Source organism: Artibeus jamaicensis, unplaced genomic scaffold, assembly GCF_021234435.1.
Source record: "Artibeus jamaicensis isolate MK-2021 breed Jamaican fruit bat unplaced genomic scaffold, CSHL_Jam_final contig_1132, whole genome shotgun sequence".
In the NCBI taxonomy this organism is placed as follows: Eukaryota; Metazoa; Chordata; class Mammalia; order Chiroptera; family Phyllostomidae; genus Artibeus; species Artibeus jamaicensis.
In genome coordinates this window covers 8,889,289-8,903,054 of record NW_026521221.1, presented here as the reverse complement: position 1 = coordinate 8,903,054, position 13,766 = coordinate 8,889,289, and the positions used below count along the sequence as shown (strand labels likewise).

General features: G+C 39.2%; 1 protein-coding gene across 3 annotated transcripts in view; it reads left to right on the top strand.

Annotated features, from left to right (window-relative positions):
• The window catches only part of TTBK2 (tau tubulin kinase 2), a 140,129-nt gene extending 126,659 nt beyond the window's left edge, over nt 1-13,470 (top strand). For all 3 annotated transcript variants that reach the window (XM_053665863.1, XM_037161671.2, XM_037161672.2), the window contains 2 exons: nt 2,850-4,123; nt 6,404-13,470. In XM_053665863.1, the coding sequence (XP_053521838.1) occupies nt 2,850-4,123; nt 6,404-6,866 (1,737 nt within the window). In that variant the 3' untranslated portion in view covers nt 6,867-13,470. The remainder of the gene's footprint in view (nt 1-2,849; nt 4,124-6,403) is intronic.
• The last annotated feature ends 296 nt before the right edge of the window (nt 13,471-13,766 follow it).

Here is a 13,766-nt window from a genome sequence, read left to right as displayed (position 1 = left end):
CCTCCTTGGACTGGGGAGTGCGATGTTGGGTGTTTTTATTTTCCAATCTTTTCTTTTTTACCCATGGTGAAGGTACATTACTTTCATAAGTGGGGAAGAAAGAAAAATTAAAATCTTTCTAGGACAGTTAAAGAAGCACTTCAAAAATAAGAGGCCTTTGGAGGATGAGTAAGTTTGCTGGAGGGAGATGCAGGGGTATGAACACAGCATATGCAAAAGCACAGAGGCTTGAAACACAAGAGTTCAGTGTATTTAAATAAATGGTCAGGAAGGTAAAGGCAAAGAAAAGATGCTAAAGCAAGCCACAAAAGGTGAGGTTTGATAAAGGACCTTGGCCTGCCATGCTGAGATGTGTGGGCTGTGGGACAAGAAGCTGTGCTAAGATTGAAGGCGGAGAGTGACATGCTTTTTGGGAACCCAGTAGGGGAGAATGGGCTGAGGCAGCAGCTAGTGAAGAGGCTTGGTCATTAGTCCAAACAAATATGATGAGGACTTGAAGTCTTCTCAGTGAAGACTTGAGAGCCATTTCAGTGACAACTTACTTGAAATAGTAGCTTCATGTGGCTTTTCTAGAGAGATGTGTTCCACTGAATATTTGGAGCCCTTGGGTAGACAGAAATAACTAGGTGAAAGCTCATGGAGTTACTCAGAGCCTCCCTTGAAAAAGGAATGATCCATGTCATGTATTAATAGATGTATGCTTTAATAGTGTAAAAAGGTAAAGACTTTTTTGATTGATTTCCATCTAACTCCTTGAAATGGCTTTGGGCAGAGAGTTGAATGCATGTATGTTGAGTAGAGAGTGGTCAGGTGTCCTCTACCTGACCATGGATTCCTATTTTTGATCTGGAAAAATCTGCTCATTGTAATTAGAGAAACGTTTTGTTTCTCTGACATTACATCTCTGGAATTAATATATGATAGTATAATTCAATCTATGAACAGTCAGAAAAGACTAAGATTGAATGGACTGAGTTGGGAATAAAGAAAGCCCACTTATGAAGTATTCAATAATAGAGTGGACTGTCACTTGGGAGAGGCTTCATGGAAGGAACCCAACATCCAGTAGTTGATTCACTCAGGCATTCAACATTTACTGAGCATCTATTCTGTGTCAGATGCTGTGCAAGGCATCAAGAATTCAAAGCTTAGTGTCTTCTTATTGCTTCCAAGTGTCTTTAGTCTAGTAAAGGAACAAATTTGTGTTATAGATGCAGATAGAAATACATAGGTTGTGGAAGCTGGGGATGGTTGGATTAGATTTATGCCTAAAGTACCTTCTAGTATGGCATAAAGGGGCTTGAAAACTGTTAAATCCTTTAGCTATGTATATGATCTGTAATTACAGGCCAGCCAAGAAATATTTTTATTTTAGTCTATCTTTTGGGGGACTTAATCTTTTAGTATGAACTGTGGCTTGCTTATAATTTTTAGTACCCACACGAAACCCCTTAAATATACATGACAGTATTAATTGTGAATGACTGTCTCTGAGGAGTGGGGTAACAGGGGAAGGGAAATGGCAACTTTTACTTTTCAGTTACTTAGGAGTTGAGGCTTTGGGTTTTCACTTTTACCCAACTGCGTAGCAAAGACTGCTGCCCTCACCATTCCTCATCCTTATAAGCCACCATATTAATATACATAAACTAACCACAATTTAATAATATCTTCAGCAAAAGTAACCAGCAGAAATGCAGCCAGAGTAAGCAACAGGGATAAAGAGCGAGTGAGTGGAAAATTCTCTTAGCATGTTTGTCTCATTAATATTTACATGTTACCACTGCTGTGTATTTCTTTAGAAATAAAAATTTGCTACAAACAAATATTCAATAATAATATTTTAGTTTTATATATAATTTTGAGTACTAATATAAAGCATTATTATAAAGATGCTTGCAACAAAAGAAGTCTATAGTAGATTTGTAATGACCTAAAGAAATCTGAATAGTTAAAATTTAGTTTTGAGGTGGGGAGCACTAGGGGGGCTGGGCTGGGCTGGGAGTAAAAGATAGAAAACTATACCTGAACAACAATTAAATTTTTAAAAAATGAAAAAAAGTTAGTTTTTTTAATAGGCCAGGGATTTGTTTCCATAACTCAGGTTTTCTTGGCTATCATAGAAACCAATAAATTATTCTCCTACCTATCGCTCTTTTAAATTATTTATCGAAAAAACAACTTGAGGTATAGGTGTTTTACATAACACATACCTTTCATTTGGAAGAGAGATTATTATCCTGAATGAGAGAGAAGTAAATGGATTGTTACCCCTGAAAGAAATTATTACCCATGAATGAGAGGAAAATGAGAGGAAAGTAAATGGATAATTTGTAAGTTCAAATGCAAATAGTAGTTGGTTTGCAGTATACTACACTGTCTCTTGCCACATGGCCAGTTCCAAACATGGAGTAACTATAAATAATGAGGCTGCTTTATCTGAACTAAAAATAATGAGACTGCCCTGACCAGTGTGGCTCAGTTGGCTGGCGTTGTCCCGCAAAGCAATAGGTCTCTGGTCTGATTCCCAGTCAGGGCACATGCCCAGATTGTAGGTTCTATCACTGGTCAGGGCGCCTGTGGATCACATTAATTTTTGTTGTCTTTGGAGCAGAAATGGGCAGGGATGAACCTTGAGCTAGTTTGTGCTGTACAAGTTCCTGAGTAGGGGAGAATGTGTGTCATGCATTTTATTCAGAACTGTTCGTTTTAAGTATGATTAGACAGACCTGGCCAACATCAGTGTTCCTCTTATAAATTAGAATTTGAGGTGTTAAAGCTCAAATCCCACATCTTCATTTCTATTCTAAATTATTGCATTTTAACTTTTTTTAATTCTCTGTCTTTAGATTACAATTCCTCGACCTTCTGTAGCATCTACACAGTCGACGTCAGGAAGCTTTCACTATGGTCAGCAGCCAGAGAAGAAAGACCTTCAGCCCATGGAGCCCACTGTGGAACTTTGTTCTCCACGGGAGAACTACTCTGGCTTGGTTGTGACAGAGGGAGAACCTGCTAGCGGAGGAAGCAGAACAGACTTGGGGCTTCAGATAGATCATATTGGTCATGACATGTTACACAATATTGGAGAGTGTGACAAATCCCAAGACCTGGAACCAAAAGACCTTCCTGACCATAACAGACCGGCTGTGAGAGAATTTGAGAGTCTCCCCAGGGAAACTGAAGAGAAAAGCATTCTTCTAGGGTCAGATAATGAAGATGAGAAGTTAAGTAAAGGGCAGCATTATATTGAGATCTCCTCTCTCCCAGGAGACTTGGTAACTGTGGAAAGGGATCACTCAGCTACTACTGAACCTCTTGATATGACAAAGACACAGACTTTTAGTGTGGTGCCAAATCAAGACACAAATCATGAGATAATGAAGCTTCTGGTAGTTGGAACCTCAGAAATTTCTCCACAAGTCATTGATCCACATGTTGAAGGACAGATTGACCAGGTGGCAACAATGCAAAAAAGTAAGATATCTAAGGATGATGAAATTAAGAGTGAAGACCTGCTGGATCATCAAGGTGACCTCTCTACTATTTTGCACCAAGAGGGTAAGAAAGAGAAAATTGCCCCTAGAAATAGAGAACTGTTTCATTGTGTTTCAGAGACTGAACATTGCCCCCCATCCCGGAAGGATGTGGTTAGGTCTTCCTTGGTAACTAGACACAGCCGGATCCCTGTTTTAGCACAAGAGATAGACTCAGCTTTTGAATCATCTTCTCCAGTCTCTGCAAAAGAAAAGCTCCTCCAGAAGAAAGCTTATCAGCCAGACCTAGTCAAGCTTCTAGTGGAAAAGAGGCAACTCAAATCTTTTCTTGGGGACCTCTCAAGTGCCTCTGATAAATTGCTGGAGGAGAGACTAGCCACAGTTCCCACTCCCTTTTCTGAAGAGGAAGTCTTCACTCCCTTTTCAAGATTGGCCATAGACTCCCCCCTGAGCAGGTCAGCTGAAGATAGCTTTCTGTCACCCGTCATTTCCCAGTCCCGAAAGAGCAAAATTCCAAGGCCAGTGTCATGGGTCAACACAGATCAAGTCAGTAGCTCAACTTCATCTCAGTTCCTGCCTCGGCCACCACCAGGAAAGCCACCCATGAGGCCCGGAGTAGAAGCCAGGTAATGCTGCATGCTGTCCCTCTGTGACGTGTGTGGCGCTGTTTCTGTGTCTGCTTGACTGCTTGGCTCTGTGTCTATGTCAGTGGTTTCATTTCTGGGTGCCTGCCTCTGATTGTCTGCTTCTTTTGCTGCCTTTCCCAAGCCTTAAATAGCACAGTGTAGTGGAAGGGGTAAGGTCGATTCAGGTTAATTCTTAGCTCTCCTACTTTCTTGCAACGTGAACCTCAATCTCCCTGCCTATAGAATGGGTTGAGCATTTGCCTCGTGGTTTTGAGAGGATGAAATAAGGGAGTGATGTCTAAAGCTTCTTGCAGTGCTGATTAGTCCACTACAAAAGTTACTTCTATTCCAGTCCATTCTAACTAATTTTCTGGCTGTGGCTAGTCAGAAACCCGCGATAACAAATGTCATTATGATGTCAAAATCTAGTGAAGAATACTGTGTCCATCATTTGATGACTGGACCCTGGTAACACTACTGTTTATCTGATTATAATGAATTAAACAAACCCTCCCCCCCAAAAAATCCTATAGGATATTTCCCTAGTTGTCTTATGATAGAAACAACTATACATAATAAAGTTACTGCTTTAATATTTACTGAATGTGTACTTGTTTATTGAATTTCTCATGTGTAGTTGACCATCAAATGATTATATTTTGAAGAAGAGAAGAAAATATTGGGAGGTGATGAACCAGTTAAGTGTGCTGTCCTTAGAGCCACTACTCACTTGCACAGAGTAGAATGGTCTAAACCCTTGGAGAAGAGGAAAAGGACTGTCTTTTAACAAAAATAAAGTGAAAGTCAAAGTACATTCACATGAAAATCATAGCCTGTTCTAGATAATATAACAGTAGGCCTCCACCTGTTGCAAGGATTTCTGAGGTATTAAAGTGAGATTTTATCTGTATTGTTATCCAGCAGAAGTTGCTTACCCCTATCTAAAGAAAGTTTAATTTTGACTTGCCCCAGGGTTTCAGGTTCAAGGGTAACTAAACATTGGATTCAAAGTGCCAGTGGGACGAGACTTCCACAGGAGGACTTGTAATGAGTAAACAGCAGTCACTTAACTGAGACTTTTAGAAGGTGGCTCCATGAACAATATTCACACACTCCCCTTTTCTTCTGCTCGGCGCCTGTGCTTCATGGAGATGGCATGTCTGTGGCTTGAGCTACTTTGGACTGCAACAGACAAATAAATCTTAATGTTATTTAGCACTTTGCGTGTCCCCTAAAATCAACACTTGGTTGATTTCAACTAAGCCAAGCCTGTGGCATTTTGTCACATTAGAGCCAACCAGCTCGGAACTCAGAGGGAAACTCAGAGGGAACTCAGCTTTCCCACTTAGGTCCTAGAACAAAGGAGTTATTTTTTCAATTTTTACTATAAGATCCATGAGAGTAGACTTGACTTGAATGAATTTCATGTCATTTTTCTGAATAAGGAGGTGGCAGGGACAGAGGAGAGGAAACTCAGAGAAGAATCAGTGATTTGTTGGGGACCCACGGTAATGACGATGGCTGTTTACGCCTTGCACCCTGCGGGTACCACTGCCGCACTGGAGGCTCTTCTCCCACTTCCTTCCGAAAGAGGTGGGGGGGCATGTCAGCAGTTTGAGGTTTAAGTTCTTAAACTTAATGGATTTGGGGCTACAATAGAAAGGCATTTAAGGCAACAAAGACATTGCTATTCATATGAATACTGTCTTCTAGATTTAGAATTCTGAGTTGCCAGTAAAGGGGCAGTCAGTCCCCAGATTCAGTTTCCTTGAATCTCAGGCTGTTGTCTGGGCTTGAAACTGAGGCCCAGAGAAAGCAATGATGACGATTTTTTCAAATCATTAAATAAAGCTGAAATACACTTTTATCTGTAGTCCCTGTTGTTGGTGAGTATAATTCATGTGGAAGATTTACATTGTGGGGTTTGATGTTTACATATATGTATGCAGAAGTCCTGTCCTAGGAGCCTTAAAATGTGCTGACATGCTAGAGACATTGTATTTAACACTAAAATCAGAAGAGTAAACATGCCATAGGAGGAGGGGGACTAACAACATTTAAGTGCTTCTGAATGGCAGGCATCCAGCTAAGCACTTTACTTGGGTTATTGCACTTTGATAGATATCCCCATTAAAAGTTAGGAGAGTTAAATCATTTGTCCAGGGTCATATAACTGGTATGTAAAAAAGTAACTGTGTTTTTTGACTCTGATTTGACTTTGTGACATTCTAGGCACACTTGAAGTGAATTAAAATGAAAGTTATTCTTTGTACTTTTAAGACTCCGCAGATACAAAGTTCTAGGGAGCAGCAATTCTGACTCAGACCTTTTCTCCCGCCTGGCCCAAATTCTTCAAAATGGATCTCAGAAACCTCGGAGCACTGCCCAGTGCAAGAGTCCAGGATCCCCTCACAATCCAAAAACACCACCCAAGAGTCCAGTCGTCCCTCGCAGGAGCCCCAGTGCCTCTCCTCGAAGCTCTTCCTTGCCTCGAACGTCTAGTTCCTCACCATCTAGGGCTGGACGGCCCCACCATGACCAGAGGAGTTCATCCCCGCATCTGGGGAGAAGCAAGTCACCTCCCAGCCACTCGGGATCTTCTTCCTCCAGGAGGTCCTGCCAACAGGAGCATTGCAAACCCAGCAAGAATGGCCTGAAAGGATCTGGCAGCCTCCACCACCACTCGGCCAGCACTAAATCCCCCCCAGGGAAGAGTAAGTCGGCCAGTAAACTCAGCAGATAGGAGCGAGGCTGCATCTCTGTGAAAGGGATTAAGATCTTCCTCCTAAATCTGATGCATGTGTGTCCTTGTACTGTCAATTTAAAAAACTGTGTTGATTTTTTTCTTGCAAAAGACAATAACATGATAAATTATTTATAAGGAGACAAATATATGATAAAGAATTAACCTAAGGCAGGCAGCAAGCAGATCAGGATTCAATACCTTTGCATAGGAAGGGGCAAACTAACAAGTCCAAAAGGGAGAAATTGATTAAATGAACTCTCATTATTTTAGCTCTGAAACAAAAAGAATCAAAGGTGGGTGATGGAATGGAATTTTAAGGGGTTCAGCCTACTTATTCTTTAAGGCTCTACTCAAACATAGAGCAAAAGTGAAACTTCCTGTTTTAATATTTTCACTCAAAACTTCCCAACCTTGGAGAGTCAGAAATGCTCCAGTATTTAAGTATGTAAGTATGCTTACATTTAAGTATGTAAGAAGTCTGTGCCTGGGGAGCCCGTGCCGATATACATGTATTTGGCTTGTACGTTTATCTATATCGAGAGTTCACACCTTCACGCTGCCTCATTCCTAGTATCCTCTCCCTGGTTTCACATTTTTTTTTTTGGTTAGTATTTCTCACCTGATCCAGCCTCTCTTTTATTTTAACAGTACATTCCAATATGCTTTTAGTGGCACACATTGAGAATTTCAAATACAGTAACTTTTTTAGTCCTCTAACATATTTCTTTGGAGCACTATATTCTCAGTATATTTTTTTGTGAGAAATAACTGATGAAACTTAGGTAATGGAAAGAAAAGTCTAAGAGCTAGAACTAGCTTCCAAGCTTTAGTACTTTAGGGAGAGAGGGGCGGGGTAAAGGGTTACTACCCTTCAAGTTAGAACTCTCTCTCCCCTACACCCCCCCCCCTTAGTCTCCTCCATGTGGAAGGAAAACTGATCAGAGTAGACCTTGCTTCCTCAATTCTTCCAGGTACCAACTATTTCCAATGTCAAACTCCAAGATGATACCAAGGAAGTACAGTGCTGTAGAATATAACTTTATGCGTTTAGAGATTTAGAAAGAAAAATAGAAAGAAATTAGATATGTTGTTGAGATTTATAATCCTCAAACTTTGTATTTTATACATTTAGCCAATAAGGAATGACTATCTGGGGAAATAAATTTAGGTTCAGTATTTATCTTTTAAAGTTTTATTACCTGCTTCTCTTGTGCTTTAGTTTGAACATTTGGGTTTCTTGACCTGATTTCCATGTAATCTCAATTTATAAAGCTATAAAGAGGAATATATTTGTTTTAATCTTATTCCTCTACTAACAGAAATCAGGCAAAATTAAATCATAGTAGACTCTGAAAATGGGCTCTTTTTTCCTGGTGTTTTTGTGTTGTAAAGACCTTGTTAAGGTCAGGTAAATTGGTCTGCTTGCTGTTGAAATTTGCCTTCTAGCAAACATCTGTGCTTTCTCTTTGACCTTGTGTTTGCTGCCAAACCTAATATGAATTGGGGAAAAAAATATTTTCTCACCAAGTGAACATATTCTAATGCTGCATCAAAGTTGCCCTGAAGCTGCACTGAACTTATCTTGTTCTCTTTATCTGTGTTGAGCTTTTTAAAAAAAAAAAACAAAACAAAACTGAAAACACTATTGGGGCATATTTGGTCTCCCATAAAAAATGTAGCATAGTGTGGAGTCGATTTCTCTCTGGTTTCAAGCACTACAGAGGAATGCAACGGATAAGACGTATTTACTATTTACCTAAAGCAACTGTAATATTGGAAGACCAGTCCTTCTGTATTTATATTGTATAATAGTTGCTGTAACACTATTTGCATGTCTTCATGGTAAATTATATAAATATTTATAAATATATAGAGAAACATATGCTTATATAAACTCATTCATCCTCATTCTCCAGTTGTTTAAAAATCACAGATGGTGAAATTTTATTGTGTGCCTCGTGTACACTTGGGCCTTGCCTATCTTCATTTTCTGAAAATACATTCTTGGCATGTGACACTTAAGATTCTTCCTGCCTTCCTTGTATATAATGCAAGGGTTGGCAGTCTTTAAACAAGCCAAGATAGGTTAATTTTCATTATAAAAGGACTTTAATAGGGGAAAAGTGACTGGGATGTGCTTATAACACTGGTTAAGAGCTTCGTCATATCAATCACACGATGCTGTCGGTGGACTGAGAGTGGACAGACTGAGATGATAATCATGGGCCTGATGTAAACTGATTCTTCTAAAAAATCTCTTAAAATTATCATTTTACTTTACTCTTTTAACCTCACCTTTTGAGGGGTGGTGGGAGAATAATCTACAATTAAGAAATTATCTTTTTTCTGTTGTATTACCTAAATTGTGCTGAAAGTAGCCAACTTTAAATCCTGACCCCTTTAGTCAGAAATGTGCTCATGGTAACCCACTGGAAAAGCTGCTGAGGTTGCAGTTGTGGTGTGTGTGTTCTTCTGAATCTTACTGGTGTTTCTCTGCTGGCAGTCAAGACAGACAGTGATGGCAACACGGCAACTTAATGTTTTTTCTCTTTCTTCTTAGTTACTTTCATTTTTCTCCCAACTTTTCCACTGTGTTGCTCCCTTTTCTCAATGGTACCGACAAACTCAAGATCCAGAAACAGCCTCGTTGTGTAAGAGTATTTTATTTTGCACGTAAAGAGTTAACCAAAGATTTTTCTGCTTGATACTTTCAAAAGAAGACAGACTAATTGTATCTTACATATTAAGAGGTCCACTTAAAGGACTACTGTCTTATACAGGGTGGGGCAAAGGTAGTTTTCCAGTTCATGTGGAAAATGATACAATAAGTAATTAATAAATAATAATACAAGAATAAATTCTGTAAACCCACTTTTGCCCCACCCTCGGTGGAGATTTACTTTATGGTTTTGAAATGCAGTTTGTGCTTTCAGATGTCTCAGGCTGAAAAGAGAAGTGCACAGCCCTGAGCACAGCACTTTGGATGCAAGGATTTTCATTTTTATTTTTTTACTTTAAACTATGATACAGAGAAGAAGTTGTGTTGTTTTTGGTTCTTTTTCTTTCTTTCTTTTTTTTTTTTTTTAAGTGATGGCATATTTCAGTGAAAAACATAGATCGTCCAATTTTAAACCAGTTTGGTCATTCTACCTGAGATGAGGGACATGGCCATTAATTAATGTCAAGCCGAACTACACTAAAAGTATTTTGGGGCAGAAATTAAAATTATCTTGTGAAAATAAGTGCCTCATCATTTCTCCTGTCGTAACAAAATGGCTGGCTACCTAGTCACGTGCTCTCACCTTCCCTTCTAACCTCTGCAGTTATTCGGGTGGAACAGAGGACGGAGTTGGTGACAGTTCAGTCCCTTTTAGGCAGCATTCTTTCTAAATTATGCTGCCAAGTCTCCAGGGCATACAGATGGGTTAAAAGATTAAAAAATTTCCCCATAGTAATCTTTTGCACAGCTTTCAACTTTAACATATAGTAAAAAAGAAAAAGGGAAATTGGGCCATACCAAATTTAACTTGAAAGCACAGTTTATAAACCTCTCTTAAGTGGTGAGTCGTAGGCAGGCACCGTCATTCCTGGTGTGCAGGCTGGGCTGGCCGACAGTGGCATAGTTACATATACTGGGGATTTTTTTTAAGTTGCATGTTGTGAAGTAAAAGATGCTAAGTCAGTCAAGTCCTAAATAAGTAGCAAAATGGTCGTTGAGACCCACTGGTACTGTCCACTTTATTTATTTATTTATTTATTTTTGCTTTAAAATACTAAGCAGATTTCAGCCGCTTACTAACACGGTGGACTAGTTGTGCAGTATCTATTTCTGTTTCCTCCTAGCCACAGTGATCATCAGAGATTCCTTCTAAGCCACAAATCTTTAAGTGAATGTTTTTATGGTTACATTCAACATATAAGGAAAAAGTGTACATTGGTGCATGTTTTACAAACCCAAACACAGATAGTTAAAACAAGTAATTAGTTTTTCTGTGCCCAAAAGCTTTGAATTAAAAACAGACGCCTTTTCTCCAGCCTTGTTCTAATTGTGTATCTGACATAAGGAACTGGTGGTAGGAGAAACAAGATCAAGAATTCAGAATTTAGGGGGAAATGCATCTTACTCTAGCTATTTGAAAATATATTTGTAGATAAGTCTAGATTTAGTCTTCGAGATCAAGGTTTTCACATTTTAATACTTTTTTCATTCCTTTACATCAATCAAAATGTGGCATATGTTAAGGGACCATTTCTTCTGTCATGTTCATGTGTTTTGGAATTAAGTTGTTTACATTCATTCTCTTTACATCTGCCCATTTCTGCTTATGTGCACTTACCACAGATGTTTTGGGGCTTTGCCTAAAGGGAGAGAGATTTTAGCACCTGCATTACTGAGGCGAAAGAATAATTGACGACTCCTCCATTGTTTGAGTTTGGTTGTAGACAGTTTATTTGCAGTTACTTTTCTGTGTTTCAATACAAAAAGTCTTAGAGGATTAAGGCATGGTATTCCTCACATGTCAATACGTACTCAAGTTCAGAAACCACAGGTGCATACTTAAAACTGTAACTTAGAGAAGGGGATAAGATGGTTCTAGTTTTCAGACCACGTGGAAGGATGTCGTGCACTGCAAACCTCAGGGCGTTTTAAGGACATCCCGGTTCCCTGTCTCATCCATCTGCTGTGGACTTCAAGGATGTGGGAGTAGACCATTTGATTGACAGTTGCTCCCCAGCAACTGTCCTCAGTTATGGCTCAAACAGACTCTTGAAAAAATTGGGAGGGGAAAAGGGATGAAGGAGTAGTATGGAAACATCTAGCCACTGGATATTCTTAGTAGTTTGGCTGTCTCTTTAGAACTATGAGAAATTTCACCCAGATAGTCTTGAAAGCCTGAGGAATCTGTTGCCAACCTTGCTAGAGAAAACTACAGGAGCTGTATGGGGAATTCCTTCAGTTCTTAGGTAACTCCAGGATAAGGATCCCTGTTCATGTAAAAGGGAACTTGGATGTTGCACACTTCAATGCCTAAATTTCCCTGGCTTGACATGCAATGAGAACATTAAAGTCTTGACCCATGAATACATTTTCTAACTCAGTTGTGATGATCAGTTCTGACATTTTAATTATTCCCCTTAAGCAAATCTGGGTCCAAAAATTAAAATACATGACACAACCAAGATCACCTTTAGGTTATATACAATCTCAACACACTGAGTAGCCAGAAGTACCATTTCCCAACTAATGATTTGAGTATTTCCTTAGACTTGGCTGGATCCTTGATCTTAAAAGAAGTGTAGCCATTTCCTTCATTGTCCTGTGAAACTTTAACTGGGTCTCCCTCTTTCATTGGAAGTGACAGTTACAGGGGAGTAATGTGTATTCCTGGTGATGCTGATGTCTCTCTCAGATAACCGGGACCAAGAGTTCTGGGTTCCTGGACCTGGAGAATAAGGTACACTGAGGCAGACTTTGAGCCCATGTGACTAAAATTTGGCAATGACATAATTTTACACACTAATGATGGATAGGAATTTTATTTATTTTCATTTAGTATTTCACATTGTATACAGAAGTGTTCACTGACACAGTTAAAAACATTGAGTAAATCACATTTTTGTATAAACTACCCTTGCCATGTGAGGCTTTCCCCCTGTAACATACAGTTTAAATCCTTCAAGTTGTGTGTGCAGCACACTCAGCACACCTGGAATCCGTCCGGGTGTTCTTCACTCACCTACAAGAGTAAAAAGGCTACCAAAGCTTGAATGGGATTTCTTTTAGGGGGCACCCCAGAGAGGGGGATACCCTTGGGACTTTTTCAAAACTATTTTATTTTCATACTGTTCACACCAGATAGGTAAATCAGTTCACTAAGATAAAAAGCATTCAGAAATACAGATAGGAAGATAAAGGAAATATAACAGTGTGCTTCTTGGGGCTCTGAAATTCAATCAAGTGAACCAAATCAGGAAGCGAACAGATCTGATGACCCAGGCTTGAGCCTCCTCCCCTCTCCCCCTAATACACAGCCCCTGGTCCTCCTCCTGCTTCTTTTCTAAAATAGCCAGTGCAATTTAACTAGGCCATTTACTTACAATTTTGCAACTTTTTGGGGAAAAAGAGGAAGGGGAAAAATACCTAGTTTTGCGTTAGATAGAAATCTTGGAAGTTATGAATTATTGGCAGCTGTTTAATTAAATTGAACCACAAACCAGATCTCTCTCTCATCGACCAAGACCAATAAGTTAGCATAGAGGACTTTAATAATTCAAGTTTTCTCCCTTCTCCTCTTCATGAAATCGAAGTGTTGAGCAGTTGCTGTTGGAAATGCCTCCAAAGGTCTTGTCCCGTTGCCCTCCAAGCAGCCCTCTTTATGCATTTTTGCTCAGGCAACCGAGGATATAGAGTATTGGAAGAACTATGGAGTGCTTTTGTATAGGTCACCTGTACATAAAAGTGTAATTATTTATTTAATTTTACCATTTGTATCATATTAAAGCTTTGTACAGTGTTTTAAGTTCTGTTTTAAAATTATTTTGTATTTTATTTTTATAATCTAGTAATAAAATATTCATTCCGCATGCAACTCTAGTTCTGTATGATGGCTTGGATTTAAAAAGTGGGAAATATTATTTTTCTAACTTTAATAACATTATTAAATGCACAGAAGTTCCAAGATGAACAGGGCATAAAGTGTTATATAAATGTAGTACCACATTTAGAAGGCTTAGAAAAGCGCTGGACTGAATACAAACTATCAGTATCCCTGCAGATGAAAACCCAGGGTTCAGGGATATGAGATGGATTCCCATGTAATAAAATTGAAAGTGTTAAAAGCACCCTTTCAGTCCATCATTCTATCTCTGGCTGGAAGTATTTTTCCTTCTGCGCAA